The sequence below is a fragment of the Oryctolagus cuniculus genome, chromosome 9, assembly GCF_051225735.1.
Source record: "Oryctolagus cuniculus isolate XC-2025 breed Fujian yellow rabbit chromosome 9, ASM5122573v1, whole genome shotgun sequence".
NCBI lineage: Eukaryota > Metazoa > Chordata > Mammalia > Lagomorpha > Leporidae > Oryctolagus > Oryctolagus cuniculus.
Window position 1 is genome coordinate 37452260 of NC_142875.1, and position 19440 is coordinate 37471699.

The 19440-nt window shown below is 42.0% G+C and overlaps 1 protein-coding gene across 8 annotated transcripts in view; it reads left to right on the plus strand.

The window, feature by feature from the left end:
* The first annotated feature begins 469 nt into the window (after window positions 1–469).
* LOC149124544 (uncharacterized) overlaps window positions 470–19440 on the plus strand; it is a 657427-nt gene continuing 638456 nt past the window's right edge. For 6 of the 8 annotated variants that reach the window (XR_016212826.1, XR_016212825.1, XR_016212827.1 and 3 more), the window contains exon 1: window positions 1367–1682. Coding sequence is in view for 3 of the 8 variants with exons in the window: in XM_089303596.1 (XP_089159722.1) it covers window positions 1382–1682 (301 nt within the window). In the remaining 5 variants the exon portion in view is untranslated. Of the gene's footprint in view, window positions 1683–19440 lie in introns of all 8 variants that reach the window. The other 2 variants (XR_016212831.1, XR_016212828.1) reach the window with 1 other exon arrangement.

Here is a 19440-nt window from a genome sequence, read left to right on the forward strand (position 1 = left end):
AAAGACCCAGACTCCTCCCTACTGGATCGGGCCATGTTCTGGAGAAGTCTGGGGCATTGACGTATCTGTAGCTTTATGTCTGGTAGGGAAGACAGGTGCCAGGAGATGCTGTGCCAGGCACATAAGGTACCCACTGGGACACAATTGGTTCTGGAGAGCTGCAGACCCTCTGCACAAGAGGAGATACCAATGGGAATAATACTAGTGTCAGTCATTCAATTTATTCACTGTCCCCATATTTGTTATACACGTACCTCTCCTATGTATCAGACACTTGGAAATACAAATATGTGCAAAAAAAAAAAAAAAAGAAAGTCAAAATCAGAAAAATCATTTACACTAGGAGGGCTCAGGTGGCCAGAAGCCCGAGTCAGTCAGGAGTGTTCAGTGTTGAGCAGCCCAGACAAGCAGGTGCAGGTCATTACTGAAGATCAGCACTTAAGGATCCACTAGGGGTGCAGGAGGAATCTGTGCTCAGGAGTTAGGAAGATATAGGGCGCAATTTCCAGCTGGAATGTAGGCATAAGGACCACCCCAGGAGCCCGACCATGGCAGCGACAGCATAGAGGAGGGGGTGGGGGGAGAGGACTCAGGGACCACAGGAAAGTCTATCCTCTCCGACTATCTAGGTCTGCATTGGGAACAAGGTATGCAGTTGTTCCAGGCCTGCTCTTGAGATGCCCGACTCTGAGTCTGAGATGGCCTTGTAAGAGCCTCATGGAGTCGCTGAGTGGCTCTCCTGCTCCCCCTCCTCAGTATGGATTGACTGAGACATCGGCAGGCTGCGTTCGCAGGAGCAGGCCATTGGTGAGCACTCGCTGTCTGTGAAGCAGTGTCAGGAGCCCAAGCCACAGAGTGTGAGGAAAAGCCAAGCCTCTTCTCCAGGACGAGCAGAGGCTTTCACAGGAGAGGCATGGTCAACAACAGACGCACTCAGGGAGACGCACAGGTGCACACATTATGACAGGCCCCTGGACCTCCCTGGTGTACAAACATTGCTGCAACACATTAATATTTCGGTGTTGCTCCATGAAGTGAACCTTCTAGATGTTACTAAGAGAGGGACTGACATATGGTAGAGCTCACCAGAAGGGAAGCGACATGGTGCTATACAAAGAACAGCTGATTTTCAGGTACTTCATGCCTAGACATACTAGAAATTTCTGCAGTAACCAGCAATCTTGTATGCAACAAGACACACCCTTGCTTGATTCTTTCACACAGAAATTGTTCCCTAGTTATGAGTAATTTAAAACCCAAACCCAAAGCAATTTGATTATAGTGTGGTCCCCTCTGCTATGTTTTGCACGGCGGCAAAAACACATTAGCGGTGCGTTTCTTTGGTTCAATCCTTGGTATGATTTTAAGAGTAGTTGGCAAAATGGAGATAACCTGGGATCAATCCGTTGCAGTGTTCCCCGCCTCATTTTCAGCAAAGCGGTCATCCCTGCCTTTGAAAACATATGTTTTCAGTTCTCTTGAAAAAGATTCGTGTCTTGTGAAGAGGCCGCCCCAGGTCTGCAGCGGCAAGCAAGCGCCAAGCGTGCGCGTTGTACTCGTGGGGGTTTCTGTGGAGAGACGGAGGGCTGAAGGCCGCCTCGCTGGCGTCACCCTGGCTGACGCGATGCCACGGTACTTTCTGCAAACTTTGGGTAGTCTGCGCTTCGGAACCTCAGAGGGACGTAAGTGCCCTGTTGTGCCATTCTTCCCACATTCCCGCTAGGAAACGGGTCCACACTTGGGTCCCGCAGGGCTTTCTGGCGTCGCGGCCATGCCAACCCTTTGAAAGAGAGATTTCTGTGGTAGCGAGCAGCTTTTTTCACGGTCAGTGGGCGCCTGTCCCCGGGGGCGCCTGCCTGTGGGCGACGGGCCCCACCCACTCCAGAAATAGGCGCGGGCCCTGAAGACCAAACTGTGCTGCGGCCCGGGTTGCCCTTGGCGGAGGACAGGCCCCAGCATCCGGGCCGGAGCCAGGCCGTCCTAGAACCCCGCCGAAAGCTACGACGCGGAGTTCAGTTGCTCCGGTGCCGGGTTGCCCCCGGAGCCCTGCCCTTACCCAGTGACCCCGTTTTGCCGCCGAGCTGCGAGGTTGGAGCGGGCTCCCTGCGTGGGGCAAAGCTGTTTGTAAAGCTTGGCCTGCACAGGCAGGAAGCAGAGCATTCGCTTCCTTCCCCCAGAGCGACAACATGCCGCCCACCCCCTGCGAGGCCCAGGGGACGTTTCCATTTCTTTTTCTTCTCGAGGATCGAGAGGGGAGAGCCAGGGCGGTGGGGTTGGGGAGCGTGGGGGCCACGTTGGCATTTTTCTTTAGAACAGCCAACCTCCAAGAGCCCTCTGCACTCCGCCATCGCGATGTGTTTGCAGGCCCTGCTCGGGGACGTGGGCCCGGGGTTGCTGGCGCCTGTGGGCAGTAGATGGCGCTCCGCCTCCGCTCAGCTGTCCGGGGAGTCGCGACACCCGTGCAAGGGCTCTGCGGTGCAAACCGAAAAGGGGTGTCGCTCGCCCAGGCAAAAAGGCAAATATTAAACCTAGCATTTTTTTTTTTTTTTGCATTTTTGAGAAAGAAAGCCTTTCTATTTAGGTTCATGCCAGGTTCTCTGGAGATGCGGTTGGAAACTCCCTCTGCCACTGAACTCATCGCTGTGGCCTTTTATTCACTTAAAAAAATGCTTCCCCAGGATCCCAGCTCAATTACCTTTTGTCTCTCCTCTGTCCTAACACTCTGGTAGGATGCATGAAAAACAAAGCAAGGTTTGACATCCGCTTTCTCTGCCCAAACCAAATGGAAATGGTGGCCTTGTTACCTAAAGACTTATGCACAAATGTGTGTGTATGCACACAAACATGTATACATCAATATACCTAAATATATACAGATATAAATATATATAAAATCTCAAATTATATTCCACACATCTTTGTTTCTACCCAAGGGCAGAAATATAGAAATAAGTGTCTCTTTGGGTGAAAGTAAATATAGACAATGCTTTGCCTAGTCTCCTCCAAGTGATTATGTTTACACGTCATTTCAGGAGTCTAATGCCTGAAAAACTATCATGAATGTCTGATAGCTAATCAATTCAGCAACTAGTTACTGACTGCCAATGATGTGCAAAGCCCTTTATTCTGTGCTGTGGTGAATACAAAGTCCTTACCCTCCAAGAATTTACTCCCAGTCCTGGGGAAAGTCTTTGGACACCTGGTGCTAAAGAAGTGTTTTGTGTGTTTGAATACATGCATGTAGGCTGTGAATCTGTGTTCCACATTGGGTTACGATCAAGATCTTGGAGACTGCAATGGATTTCTAGTGCAATGCATCTGCGATGAACGTCAGGGTGGTTGGGTTGCCTCCAAGTGCCATGCTTGGTTTAAGCAGGTGCTGTGTCGCGTCAATAAGACTGTGATTAGGCACCTGCAAAGGGCCACTTCAGATTGGTAGAAGAATTGACTTTTCTCTAAGTCATTTCCGTGTGTGTCATTTTAGTATTGGCACTTTGCAAATACTTGACATTGTGGTTCTATTCAAGAATATGTAAGCATGAGAAGGATATACTAATATTAAACAGTAACTCATTGCTACCGGAACCTAGAATATTACCATAGCTTTATCTCTGTTGCTTCCTATTTCCATGTATAATTAGAAATAATTTTACCCAGAAAATACTTAGTACATTTGGATAGGAAGGAAGAAAAATTCCTCCGATGTGAAAGCCTTGTGGCTTTGTGTGTGTGTGTGTGTGTGTGTATGTATGTGTATACACGTACATGCTATTAAATGTCTTTCCAGAGGTCTTGGTCTGTTGCAATAGCCTTGCCAATCCTTCAATTACTGTTTTTCTTTCATGAGAAATTGTTACTAGAATGCACTCACCCTTTTAGGGAGCTGTGAATGTGGTTATAATTGCTTGTTTCTAAGATAATTGGCCTGACTGTGTAGCCCTGGAAAAGTTACTTGAACAAATGGAATGTGGAGGGGAGCCTGAGCTGCATTCAGACTTAATCTCAGCTGCCAGGCCTTGCTGCACCGTGGCCCCGGAGAAATACAGTGGATTCCAAGAGATGAAACCAGAGTGCTCTCTAAGTAAGGCCATCTCAGAGTGCAATGACCACTTGAATTTTGACATTTCCTTGAGGGAGGAATGTTCTTTGAATGGCAAAATGACCCCTTGTGGCTTTTGATGGGTTCAAGTTGAGTCAATGGGGCTGAATGGACTGCCTCTAGGATCCTGATTCTCTTTACAAGAGGCTCTGGAGTGTCCGGATCTGAATGTGTTCTGAGTCTGCAGGAGTATTAAGGGAAGGAGAATGGGGAAAGGTGGATTGATGGTGGGCATTAAATCAATGCAAAATTTTTGAACATCTATTATGTGTATTATCAGTAGCCTTTGATACCACTCATCAAAGAGTTGTGCTAATTCATTACAACTGATAGGAAATGACTGTTCATAGCCTCTAACGAGAAGCTAAAATAGACTTGCACTTAAAAATACAGGCTTCTAAGGATAAGGCACAGATGCTATGAATTTCCCCTCCTCCCAAAAGTCAGGCTTATTTTACTCTTAAAAAGAAAAAGATTGTAGGAAGCTCCTTGTCATGCATATCTGTGCAATAACTGGGACTTGGTAACCAAAAAGGTTAAAGAAACTTTAATTTGCTAAGAGCAAGAGAGCAATGATTCGCAGGGGAAAATGGAGACTAATGTTGTAATTAGGTGAGCAACTCGGTCAAGAACAACTCATTTAATCACAGAATGCCTGGCCATTCCTGAATTCATGGAGTGGTGGAAGCAGAGCCAGGAAAATCAACCTGAAAATTCAGTGTTCTATTTCTTCTAACTTTTTTCCCCTTAGCAACATTTTCTTTGTGATAAAGACATAGATAGGGTCATAGGGTAATATGGGTGTTGTAGAAAGCATCAGGTTTGGAAACTATTTGAATGTGATGTTTGTAAATTTATTTAAAAAGCAGAGCAACGGGGAGTGAGGAAGGGGAGAGAGAGCAAGGGAGGATGTGTGCTTCCATGCTAGTTCACTCTCCAAATGGCCACAATAACCAGGGCTGGGCCAGGCTGATGCCAGGAGTCAGGAACATCACCCTGGCCTCCTACATGGGTGGCAGGGGTATAAGTACTCAGACCATGTGTATTAGCAAGGGGCTGGATTGGGAGTAGAGCAGCTGGGACTTGAACCAACACTCAGATGTGGGATACCTGTGGCATTGTAAATGGCAGCTTAATTCTTAACTCTGGCCCTAGAGTGTGACCAGTTTTGAATAAGTGTTGTAAAGAGTTGCCACCCAAAGAACTTCTTCCCAGAAATTATTTTATAAGGCAGGGTCAAGGCCACGCTGTTTGCAAATGCAGTAAGCAATGGGGTTGGTGTAGCTAAGCATTTTTCAATGATGAGATATTTAGGCATGTCTTTGCAAGTTAGATACTTCCTAAAAAAGTTACAGAAAGCCAGGCAAGTAGTACACTTCATTTTCAGAGCTCATGTAGCTATGAAGTTTCAATAAAAAAATTCTCTATCAAAGCAGAAGTCTGCAACCAATGGCGCTGACTTGTATAACCTGATATGTAAAGACCTCAAGGATTAGAAAAGTAACGGACAGAAATTTACATTTAGGAAGAAATCATTTATGTAAATTCATAGCAAAATGGCCAGAAACATACACAAGATGTGAAAACTTTTGTAGAATATTGGATTTAAAAGATGAGGTTATTTTGATGCAAAAAACTTTATGTGTATGATGTAGTTTTCAAAACATGAATTTGCATGATCTCTTTGACAAGCATGAGTTTCAAAAATCTTTTACAGCAAAATAAGCTTAGTTATTTTTTTAAAGATCTATTTATTTGAAACTCAGTTACACAGAGAAGGAAAGGCAGAAAGAGAGGTCTTGCATCTGCTAGTTCACTCCCCAATTGGCCTCAATGGCTGGAGATGCACCGGTTAGGAGCGAGGAACTTCCTCTGGATCTCCAATGTGGGTGCAGAAACCCAAGCACTTGGGCCATCCTCTACTGCTTTCCCAGGCCATAGAAGAGAGCTGTATTGGAAGTGGAGCAGCTGGGATACAAACCAGCGCCCATATGGGATGCCAGCACTGCAGGCAGCAGCTTTACCCACTATGCCACAGCGCCAGCCCCAGCTTATTTTTAAAATTTATTTTCCACAAACTTTTTAAAATATTCATATAGGCTAAACTATAAACTTGGTTACCCTTTTTCCTCGGGAGGAAATCTGGTCATGTAGCAGCAGAAAAAAATGTGCTTGTACCTTGTACTCCACACTTAATGTTCAAATGTTTTATTGTTAAATTTATGGAATAAGTTTTTTTTTTTTTTTTGACAGGCAGAGTTAGACAGTGAGAGGGAGACAGAGAGAAAGGTCTTCCTTTTTCCGTTGGTTCACCTCCCAAATGGCCGCTATGGCTGGCGCTGCACTGATCCGAAGCCAGGAGCCAGTTGCTTCCTCCTGGTCTCCCATGTGGGTGCAGGGCCCAAGGCCTTGGGCCATCCTCCACTGCCTTCCCAGGCCACAGTAGAGAGCTGGACTGGAAGAGGAGCAACCGGAACAGAATCTGGCACCCCAACTGGGACTAGAACCTGGAGTGCCGGTGCCACAGGCGAAGGATTAGCCAAGTGAGCTGTGGCGCCGGCCTATGGAGTAAGTTTTTAAAGATTGATTACAAATGTCATCAAAGTGTTTCAAACACATAAGGAAAAACATGTATTTCATCTTGTGTTTTGTGTCTTGAGTATACTCGACATTTTTTGTTACATCATTTACTGTAGCACAGATGAGAAGGGGTTAAGCCATCTAGGACATTTTTAAATGCCTGGATTCTTGCAATCAAAGCAATCAAAATCCTCTTGCACCTTAGCCCTCTGCCACCATTCATCAAATAGGTCCCGGCTGCTGGGGAGACAACAGTGGTGCTTCCCAAGTAGAAAATAGCCAGCTGTTAAATGGTTTACATGAGGTGGGGGCTGCAAACACCTCCCAGCACCCTGGGAGAAATGGAGCAGCAGTGGCCACTCCTGTGTGGGTCCCACGTGTGCTTTGTTCTCCTAGAGTGGGACCTTCCCCACCAGTAGCTGGATGTCCTGGAGGGGACTGAAACAATATCCTCGTGCGCAGAGAAGAAGTTAGAGATGAGTGAACCTGTTTCTAACACGGAAGAAGTAAGCTTTGGGAGTTCTCTGCAGGAATGGGATCCAGAATTCCAGACTCCTGTCTGAGCTGTTTCTTGATTGCATATTTATTGTCACAAACTCTGTGGTCCCTCCTTGTAATGTCTCATGTTACCAAGGTGTCTGTCCCCAAGCCGCGTTTGTAGATGGGGAAAATTCTGTGCTGGTTCCTGTTGAGGGTGAGAAAAGGCCTTTGGTCTGTCGGTTGAGTCCTATCTTGAGCCAAGGCTTTGTGCATGGGCATGCAGTTACAGGACATACTTCATACAGAGTGAAGCTGTATTAACAGTATCTATTTGAGTCGTCTTTTTTTTTTTTTTTTTTTCCCCTCCTCTGATTCTCAGAATCTTAGTTGCAGCCAGGTCATTCTTGGGTTTGTTCACACAGGGATGAGAAATTACAAGGATTTTGGAAGGAGTTGGAGGGAATCGCTCCTTCACAAAACTGTCTTCTTGGGAAAGGAGAACTGGCCTGTTTGTGCTTTTGTGGAGTCCTGGGGGGAGGGCCAAGCATGCATCAGTGTAGAGAAATTATAAAAGGTGCACCTGCTTTTAGGAACTGGAGATGGGTGCAAACAATCACCAAGACATTATCCTTCAGATGTGTCCGCATGTGGATCTCTGCCTAAGTGCTTGTACAACGCTCAGCTCTACACCTGAAAGGAAATTCTAACTTTGAAGAAAGCACACATGAAAATTACAGCTCAAGTTGTTGGGATACACAAAACTCTATGGCAAGTTAAGCATGGTTATTTGAATCATTTAGAAATGTTTATCCTCAAGGCTAGTGAAAAAATAGCAGTCAGTTTCTTATGCTGGGCCTGCCCCTGCCTTCCTCACTTTGTGCTCTCCCTGGAGATCGCCAGAAGCCAGCCTTGCCTGCCTCTCTGCCTGCTATGGTGAGCCGTCCCTTAGAGTGGATGTTTGCCCTAGGGATTTCTATCCAGAGACTGGGTTAGGACAACAGGTCATTTTCTTTTTGAAATCCAACTTTGTGTTTTCTTCTTTCTTTTTTCTTTTTTCAGTAGTCCTGTTAGTTTTTCTGCAGTCCTCCTGCCTGTTTTGGCTCTAGGGAGGGTGTGTGGAGAGAGAAGCCTCTTAGCCTTTCTGGGCAGGTTCAATTCAGTGTCCAGGATCTGTGTCTGGGCCTGTAGTGAAGCTCCTTATGCACGACACCAGAGCCCACCGGCTCTGCTCCGGCAGTAGAGTAGAAATAACTGAGGAAGTAGTGGGGGCAGTGGGCCCAAGAAGGGTGCTACAAGCCCGCAGGAGGATTTTGTGAAAACTAGGGAGAGATTCTCTCAGGATTGAAGGATGAGAAAATGGCACCAGTCCTCCTCATGGAAGAAGGCTGGGAGGTGCAGCATGAGATACGGTAAGAATCAAACCCCCTACATGGTTGGTGCCGTGGCACAGTGGGTTAAGTTGCTGCTTACAGCACCAGCATCCCATGTTGGTATGCTGGTTTGAGTCCTCACTTTTCAACTCTGGCTGATACTCCTGGAGATATAGAAAATGACCCAAGTACTTGGTTCCTTTCCATCCACTTTGGAGACATAGATAGAGCTCTGGCCTCATGGCTTCAGCCTGGCTTGGACCTAGGTGTTGGGATCATTTGGGGAATGAACCAGCAATGGCAGATTTTTATGTCTGTCTGTCTCTGTAACTCTGCTTTTCAAATATATAACATGATTTCCTAGACTAAAAGAAGTCAAAAACCCTCTTTATCTAGACTGAAGCTGCCTGGTCACAGGCTACACCAGTTGGTGAGCATAACGCAGATTGGATTTTGGGCCCCACTCGCTCCTTTGGCCAGAGACGTCTGTGCTGTGTACTTGTGGCTCAATGGCATCTGGAACCCCCTCTGCCTGAGAATCAGTTCCTGGAGCCTCCCTGTTGCAGTGTGATGTTCAGAATGTGATTGAGAGTTGCCTGGCCATCGAAGTGGAAGCAAGGAATGCCAAGGGAACTTGTCAGTAGAACCAACCATTCTCGTACATGGCATAGGTGGACCCTACAGGGCGTAAGTCTTGGAGAACGGTCACAGGTGGCCAGGGCTCCATGAATATGTTTGAAAAGTGTTTGTTGTTGTCACTGGGTTATTGAATTTTCAGGATGTTTGGGGTTTGGAAATTTAATTGGAGCTCTAGTTTTCCAGACAAGTCAGGTTTTTCTCAATTGAAGTTATTCTTGGCCAACATAAATAATAGTGTTAATTCCCACAACTTGTTCTTCACTTAGGCACAGACTTCTCTGTAACAAGATTCCTTCTGATTTCATTCAGAGATTTCGTCATCAATATCTCTCTTATTCACACCAATGTGGTCAGAGTTCTTTGGATGTTTTGTCTCCACTGGTGGCATGGTCCAGACTTCGTGGAATCATCCACACTGATGAATATGGAGTTTTTAGATAAGGACTGACTCATATGAGGCTTCAGGATGAAAGTCATCCCATAGCCAAGTAAGTTTGGAAAAGAGTGTTGAATGTATTCTCGGTGTATTATCTTCTCTTTTATATAATGATTATCAGATTGGAGTTAATGGAATTACTCTAGCAACCTTTTAACCTTGTGTAGCGTGGTATTCCCTAGGCTAATCTGACCCTGAAAGTCTTTATTCATGCATAACAGTTTCATGAAAACATTTTTGGCAAACTTAGTTCTAGATTTAAGATTCTCAGAACTGAAGATAATCAAAGAACATCTTTCTCTGGATGTTTAAAAATGTAGAATCCTTCTGGATTGGCTTATTTTCCTATTTGGAAATTCTTTTCTGTTTTAAAATGATGATCTATGGGCTTCTGTTTCCTCAAGGGGCCCATGCTGGTCTGGCTTTTCTTTTTAATATTGCACTTCCTCTATTTGAATAAGTTATACTGGTTTACCATCAATTCCGTTCTTCTGACTTTCATCTAAAAATAAATTAAAAATTTTCATCTTTTCACTTATGCTTGGATAGTGCTTTGCCACGTATAAAGTATTTTCACATTCATTATCTTATTGATTCTTGCTAAGACATTCTAAACAACCTTGCAAATAGTATTTAAAAATCATTAGGGCTATTAATATTCTATTTAGTCTGCAAAAAAGGTGAAATAGCTGACTCTGGCATATCACTGAACTAAGAGAATATAAAATTTTGCCTGTAGCAAAAGTGCTTAGAGCTTTTACTAAAACAGATTGTCAGGTTCAAAGAGAAAATAAAAAGAAAAGCAAACCCTGGAAGAGTGGTTTTCTATTGTGATTGTTAGAAATACTGCCTTGTAAAAAAAAAAGGGGGGGGGCTCCTCCTGGTTTATCTTCAAGCGTGTTCTGAGGGTACTAAATACAACATAGCCTCAAATATTCTGTAACTTAAGTCATGATACTTTCTGGTAGGCCCCAGGAAATACATCATAGAATAAAAATACTCTGCTATCTTTAGTTTACCTATAAGTTTGAGGAAGAATGTTATCTTTATAGAGTTGTTCTTTAGTTACAGATTCTAGGGTTTTTAAAGTAGTTTTAACTTCCTGGTTTCTATTAGTTATTCAATAAATGTCTTATTTCTAAATATTGAAATAACAGCAAAGTCTTGGAATGCATGGTCCCCTTTGTTACCCATACCTTGTGGGGTTTTATCCATTAACACAAATTATAGTCAGTCTGAACCAAGTTGCCTTCAGATCTTAATTCCTATTGAATTTATATCACTTTTAACAATTTTATTGATATAATTGGTAAACAATAAATTTTCTAGGTTTAAAGGATACAATTGATTTTTGACATGTGTGCAGGTATGATGTAACTGGCATACTAAGATAATAACCACTTCTACTCATCAACTCCCAGGAGTATTTCCCTCTCTTCTGTCCCCAGGAAATCATTGCCCTGTTTTCTGTCATTATAATTTAGTTTGAACTTTCTAGAACTTTATACAAATGAACTCATGCACCATACACTGTTTTTGTGTCTGGCTTCTTTCACTCAGCATGGAGATTCTGAGGTTTGCTATATCACTGTGTGTATCAATAGTTCATTCCTTTTTAAAACTTCTTTTGAGCATAAATGATACTTAGGAACATGTCATCACTGAGTATTAATTTCTTACAGGAATATTTCAGATTTTGTTGATCTACTTGTTACTGTGCCATAGGGTGTTACCAGGATTTTAAAACTGCTATGAAAACCAGCAGTAGAATGTTTAGGTAGCATGGTAGGGATGTATTTACTTTTTTAAAACAATTTTTGACATGTCACCTGTGACAACATCGCAATGAATTGCAGATTACCAGTTAAAATTTTTAAAAATGTCTTCAGTGTACAGCTTATACCAGGTACTGTGCCAAGAGCTAGTGCAAACAAAAATAGACATATACCCTGTTTGTGTGTGGCTTATAGTCTGGTCACACGTTTCTAGCAATTTATGCATTGACAGGTGATTCTGTGAATGAACACAATGCAGCAAGTTGATTTCCAAACTTTTAGGTCAGGGGAGTCTTTCTAGGTAAGTGGTAATTATGGGTGAGTGGGGGTAAACTAAGTGGAGGGCTGGGAGGGTACAGATGTAGAAAGAGCAATTCAGAAGGAGGGAACAGTATATGCTTAGATCTTAAGGTGAGTGCAAACGGGTACAATTAAGGACTGCACAAATCTAGGAGGCTGGAGAAGTAGGCAACAATCAGATCATACAGAGCTTAGAAGGTCCATTAATGACCAGACCATTTTTTTTTAAAAGAGAATCTGGAAGCCATTGAAGAGTTTTAAGCAGGAGGATAACATACTCAGATTTAGACTTCAGAAAGATGACTCTGGCTGCAGCACACAGGATATGTTACAGGCTCCCAGGATGGATGTGGAAGACCAGTTAGGCTGTTGTAGTAGTTGTGAGCATAATCTAGAATGGTGAGGAAGGCAATGGGGCCAACCAGATGGATTTAAGAACTGTTTTGGGGGATAAAATTGGCAGATCTGAGATGTGTGGAGTAAGGTGTGCAGTGCAAAGCACATCAAGGGTGATGGCTTATAAAACTGTGCTGCTGGCTGACAGGCTAGTAGAACAGGGCCTCGTTTAGGGGAAGATGCCACCTTGGGCTGTGAGAAGTTGAGCTTGTAGTATATTTGAATAATCCAAGAGAGCATGAATGTGATGTTTGTGTAGATGTGTCTTGAGCTCAAAGGAAAGGTTTGGGTTAGGGATTTATACAAATATAAGGAGATAAGTGTCAAAATGGTGACATCAAATGAGGAGGACCTGGTGCCATGCATCAGAGGGAGCTAAATGCAGAATGATTGCCTTTGAGGATTCAAGGATCTAGGTGTAATGTTTTGCTTTTGATCAGCAAAATGTTATTTTAAATTGAGTCATAAATTGTCTTTTATTCACCTCCTCAAAGCAGTGTAAAATCCCAGCTAAACAGGAGGTTTAAAATACTCTAATTAGGTAGAAAAAGAACTCTAACTGCAACATTTTAAGTGCTTCTTTCTTGGAAAAGTTTAGTGATTATGTCTCCTAGATCAAGCTCTGGCCCTCGGTTTTGGTAAAAATTCAAAGAACAGATGTTTTGGCTCACGAGAGGCACATAGTCGTTTAATGGGCAAAGGGACCGTGTGTTAAAACTTGGATGGGCGGGGTGGGAGGCAGTTCTGTGGCTGAAATGAGAGGCCTTGGCCCCATGCATCCATTTTCTTTCTCCCTGTGCTCTTTACTGTTTCCTCATTCCTCGGCTAATTACCAGAAGCACTTCTACTACCACCTACTTTGAATGGCTTCATCGTCTTTCCATCCTTGATCCTGCTGTAAAGCTGAAATTCCAAATTTATGACACTAATAATTTTTTTCATGGCAACAGACTGTGGCATTGTAAATATGATTATGATGACATCAGTGCAGGATGGAGTAGAAGGAGAAAACGGGTTCCATTCAGGAAGAGCTTTTTCTTTTTCTTCCAGGCCTAATTAGCTTTGACACTGAGGGGAAAATACGGATACTTTGTACTGATGTAGGAAAGTAGCCCCAAACTGGTCATCAAGTGTTTCTATCAATGTGACCAAGTACCAAGTAGCAGACATATTTTAAGAAGTTGAATCAATCTTTTGGCATTTTTCAAAATGGATATCTGGCCATTAGAACTTTGGTTGATAATGGCAATTTTGATTTTTTTGAAAATAGATTTTTTTATGACTTACTGTTCTGCAAATGTTTGAAATTTGAGCAAAATGCTTTTCTCCTGTGCTGAAGTCTGCAAATTACAGTATATTTGGATGTTTCACAAGTTTTTGTTAAATTATAATTAAAGCTGATTTTTATTTCAGTGTTTCAGATGAGTTATGAAAGTGATGTAATCTACTTTGGATCAAATTGTGTACTGTGTTCTTGTGCTTACATCCTTCCTGTTAAACATCACTGCCATCCAGTTCTCCTAGTATTTGAGACAGTTTATATCCTTTTATGCTTAGAAATTTTTTCCTATTGAGAGAGCTCACATATCAACAGCATTAGGTGATGTAACTTTGTCTCTGTATGTACTGTGACTGAGTTTACCTTAACCTATTGACCATGGTCCGTGACCCAGGCATTGTATTGGTCCTTGGATGGATGTCTGATCTCATGTCTGTTGTATTATACAACAGTCCCCTGGAAGGGTATATCTATTTGCACTTAAGATTGAGGAAAGATACTCTTTCATTAGACAGACAGCTAAGGGGCTATTGCCACATGGTAGTTTCTAAGAAATTGTCAAAATAGATTTTGGGCCAAACTAGTACAAAAAATTACTAGTTGATGTTGACAACCTAATTATACATCAGCATCCAAATATCTGATGATCCTTTTAGATTCTGCCAAAATTTGTGGAATTATGTGGTACACATGGAAGAGCTATGGTCTTCTCTCATCTCTTTTGAGAAGTTGCTTATAAAGGAGCCTAAAGCCTAGTCATAAATCCAAAAAATATACTTGGCATTACAATAGATTTGATATGAGTCTTGGCTTTGGATTTTTTTTTTTGTATAACATGAGGTAAATATTTTTTAATGAACTTGGCTGTCTTTTCGTTCATATTTGCCTGTCTTATCTGTTTTTCAATTTTTCTATTGTATTTTAATTTGACTTTTATAGGCTATTGTACAGGTGACCAGCAGTTAGATTATTTTTCCATTTAGTTTGTGAGTCTCTTGTGGTTGGTGAATGTACCCACCAATGTTTGTTAATACTGTTAAGAGTTCACTTTTTTGAGTTTATTTTATATTTTCCATTCATCCATCTTTATTCCTTGATCCTTTCTCTGATTTTCTTCAGGAAGGTCAGATTACCCTTTTGTTGTTGTAAATGTATACATTTTATTTCAATGGTAGTTGCTCTTACTTAAAGCAACTTCTATATTTAATATCAACTACATTTTTATATTAGCTTCATTGATTTGTTTTAATATTAACTACAATGATTTCTTTAGGTAAAAACTTAATATTTATATTTTTTCTTTAACAAAAAGACAATTTTACATACTCATATATGTCTATTTCCCTGTTTTCCACACTTCTAAGGTTGATACTGTCTAGAATTGAACTTTGGGGTGGTAATTGGTATAATTTTCCTTTTTTTCAGTTCTTTAAAAATTTAAAGGTAATACTTACTTTTACTAAGGTATTTGGTCATCCATTATGCCCGTAATTTTTTTTTTTTTTTGGAATTTCTTGAACATTTTCTTCAATTGCTTGTCAGATTACTGATACTTTTTTCTAGAAAGTTAAAGAATTTTCTCTTCATGGTTGTTGTTATTAACTGTTACTATGCTGTGTCTGGATATTAAGTATCTGATTCTGATCTTCATGTTTGGAATTCTATAGATACTTCTGATTTGAAATGTTCAAATTTTAGGTTTTTATCTTTTTATTAAACTGTGTAGGTTCTTTCCCTTCTCCACCTTTTTGAAATGCTTCTAATCCAGGTACTGACACTTGAACTTCTGTTACCTGTATCTCTTACTTTAATCTGTTTTTTTTTTTTTTTTCTAAAAATGTTTTTTTTTTCCCTATTGCTCTCTGGGAATTTCTCAACTGAATATTTAAGCTCACAAATCAATATTCCAACTGTTTCTATCCTGTTGCCTGTCTCATTTTGCTATTAACATTTTCAAATACTACATTTTATACCGAGTTTTCAATGGCTTTTTTTGGTGTAACTTCCCTTATTTTCTTCAAGATACATCATGTTTACTTAAATATTGTCATTGCCAGGGTTTCTGCTTCATATATGGTTCCTTTGGTTTTCATGGTCCTTGGATGTCTGATTTTTACCTTGTAGGGTCACATCCCTCTATGGGTATGAGCTTCTCTGTACTGTATTTTGGAGAAGCATTAAAGTCTATGCCTAAACCTACATCCGATCTGGTAAGACTGTGTCTTAGTCTTTTTATTGCTATGACAAAAACTGCAGACTGGGTAACTTAAAAATTTATTCGGCACATAATTCTAGCTGCTGGGACATCCAGGGGCATGGTGCTGGCCTCTGATGGGGCTTTGTGCTGTGTCATCCCATGAGAGAAAGAGGGAGTACAAAAAATGGTGAGAGTGAGAGCAAGAAGGGGTGACCTTGCTTTGATAACAAGCTTACTCTAGGTAAAGAACCTGTAGTCATGACATGAATCATTTCACAAGAGCAGTACCCTCAAGACCTAGCTACCTACCTACCTCTATTAGGCCCCACTCCCAACACTGTTAGAAATATTCAAACCAGAGCATACCATCCGGCTTAGAATCTGCACAGGTACCGTTGATGACATTTTACTTGGGTTAAGCTTTTCCTGTTTAAACACTTAGAAGCAGCACTGAGCGAAGGCAGTTTGGAATCCTATATGGAGAAGAGATAGAATAGTGACTAGAGCAGCTAGCCAGACCTACTAATTTTCAATAACACCCTAGGCATGAAAGGCGTTTAAGCTGATGTTACCATGAGGCAAATGTTAGGGCCTGTTTCTGCAGTGAAGTGCTAGGCAAATCTTCTCCTAAGGCAAGGCTTGGGAGAGATAAAAGAAGAATTTAAGAGCTTCGCTTCAGCTTATCCTCTGGTCATTCGATCCTCTAGCATTTCAAGTCCATTTTCAGTTTCCCCAGTACTTGTCACAGTAGCTTAATTCTTTTCCCAAAAGAAACTAAAGTTTATTCACAGTTAATTGCAAGCAAGCATTATTTTGGTAACTTTGTTTTTTTGTCATGGTAGTCAAGTAAAATGGGAACTTCCAGATTCTGGAACTTGTATGCCAGCAGACTATGTACTTGTTGAGGTAGGGACTTTGCTTCCATGTCTCTTTTCCTTGGCCTGTTTCAACGTTATTCATTTATTCTTGACTTATAATTTTTTAGCTTTACTGTGACTCTAAAGGTGGAAGTTTATTTTCCTCTTAGGGAAAAGACTGGTAAGAAATCTAGGGCCAGTGAAGTGGCTGTGCTTGACCAGGTCCTCCTAGAGGTGAGATCCAGTCTCTTACCACTCACTTGTCTGTCCATGATGGAGTCCAGGATGGTGACATCACCTGCCACACAGCAGGATAAAGGCAGGTATGAAGAAGGGTAAGCAGAGGGATATAATCCAGATACTTCCCAGGGAAGGTACCAGGAAGCTGCCCCACAAAAGTTGTCTGTATATATAAGCAACGACTTAAATTCTTGGCTCTACCTTGTTGCAAGGAAACTAGAAAATTAGTCTGTAGTAAGTCCTACACAGCCAAAATTTATATAATTGTGGAACAGGGAAAGAATAGATAACAGGAACAACCAGTAATATCTGTTATATCTTCCTTCTCTCCTCGATTTATCTTGTCTTCTCTGGTATCATTGGTTCTTGACTCTCTTCATTGCTTCCACATGGATTATTTAATGTCTCATGTACCCGAGGGACTGTGTACTAAATGTTTTATAACCTCAGTATTTTAGCCTACATTGCCATCATTTATCTGTAGAACAAAGGACCTTCAGTGTATTATGAAGAAATCACAGGGAAGGTAAGGCATGGGTTGGATGCAGAAGTTAATTTTTTTGTGTGAAAATAGCTTGCTATTTTATCCATAAGGAAGTAGATAGAAGAAAATTGTGTCAGGTTTTAGGTTAAATTCTACTTCTGCAAGTTGCTAGCAGTTATAGATGTTCCACATTTATTCTTTGACCAAATAGATCAAGCTCTCTGTCAAAGAGTAGAAATTCAACAGGAAATAACGTAGATGAACTCTATGCCCACAACTACACTGGAGAGCTCAGTCTGACTGAACTGCCAGGCAATTTGACCAAGCAATTAGAGCATGGATTATCAAGTGTGGTAGGTTGGGAAGTTCATGCCTTTCTACTAGATGATAGTAGATATTAAGCAATGGAAAATTTGTCTTTGGTTTATATACAGCTTCTCAGTGTAGCAAATATTTTCTGTAGGTAACTATTAGAAAACCTCAGGGGCTTACAGGCAACGAAAAGTCATGAGTAGGTCACAGAGGTAGAGATAGTTTGGAAACAAAGATCAAGGTGATCCAAACCTCGACTGTGGGGAAAATGGGAGGAGAAAAATTTGGAGAGGAGAGACTCAAAATCTGAAGTGCCTTTGGGCAGATTACGGTGTTTGGTCTTAGGCAATGGGGAGTTTACACCTCGAAATGTGATGTGGGAACATGGTATTTTAGGAATCGGATAGGAAGGGAGACATAGAATTTTGAAGATCAGAATGGTGAAACTAGAAATGAAAGTGGTAACTGGGTAACCTAGATTCCTTTGTGAACCACCAAATTCAGAATCTTTCATTCTCGCCTCAGTATCCAGGAAGGGTACTATAAATCTAGATAACGTTCTTGAATTTGAGACAGTAAGAAGTAGGACACTAAGGGTCAGTGTCTGTTCATTATATATCCTGGGAGTGGCTGCAATGCTTATACTTGTATTTCATAGGCCAGAGCTCCACCACGTGACCTTACGTATCTGCAGGGTAAACTGAAGAATCCAGTATTTTGTTCTGGAAATTATTGTGCTCAGCTAGAAGAGTTAGCTTTGGGGGCCAGCACTGTGGCTTAGGGGGTTAAGCCTCAACCTGTGGTGCCAGCATCACATATGGGTGCTGGTTCTTGTCCTGGCTGCTCCACTTCTGAACCAGCTCCCTGCTAATGGCCTGGGAAAGCAGCAAAAGATGGCTCAAGTGTACAGGCCCTTGTACCTACATGGGAGACCCAGAAGGAGCTCCTGGCCTTGGGTTGTCCCAGCTCCAGCCATTGCAGCCATTTGAGAAATAAACCAGCAGATGGAAGATCTCTGTAACTCTACTTCTTAAGTAAGTAAATCTTTCCCAGCACCACTTGCTGAAGAGACTGTCCCTGTTCCAGGGATTGCTTTTAGCTCCTCTGGCAAATTTAAGTTGGTTGTAGATGTTTGGATTGATTTCCAGGGTTTCTATTGTGTTCCACTGGTCTATCCATCTGTTTGTACCACATGTAGAAGTATGAAGCAAGACCCCTACCTTACACCCTATGCAAAAATCCACTCAACATGGATTAAAGATCTAAATCTATGCCATGACACCATCAAATTAATCAAGAACATTAGGGAAACCCTTCAATACATTGGATCAGGCAAAGAATTTCTGGAAAAGACCCCAGAGATACAGGTAGTCAAAGCCAAAATGAACAACTGGGATTACTTCAAACTGAGAAGCTTTTGTACAGCAAAAGGAACAGTAAGAAAAGTGAAGAGGCAACTGACAGAATGAGAGAAATTATTTGCAAACTGCAGAACTGATAAAGGATTAATAACCAGAATCTACAAAGAGATCAAGAAAGTCCACAACAACAAAATAAACAACCCACTTAAGAGATGGACTAAGGACTTGAACAGGCATTTTTCAAAAGAGGAAATCCAAATGGCCAGCAGATGCATGAAAAAATGTTCAGGATCTCTAACCATCAGGAAAATGCAAATCAAAACCACAATGAGGTTCCACCTCACCCCAGTTAGAGTGGCCCTCCTACGGAAATCAACAACAAATGCTGGAGAGAATGTGGGGAAAAGGGTACCCTGAGGGCCAGTGCTGTGGCGCAGCAGGTTAAAGCCCTGGCCTGACCATATGGGTGCCAGTTTGAGACCCAGCTGCTCCTCTTCTGATCCAGTTCTCTGCTGTGGCCTGGGATAACAGTAGAAGATGGCCCAAGTTCTTGGGCCCCTGCACCCATGTGGGAAACCTAGAAGAAGCTCTTGGCTTTGGATGGGTGCAGCCCCAGCCATTGTGGCCATCTGGGG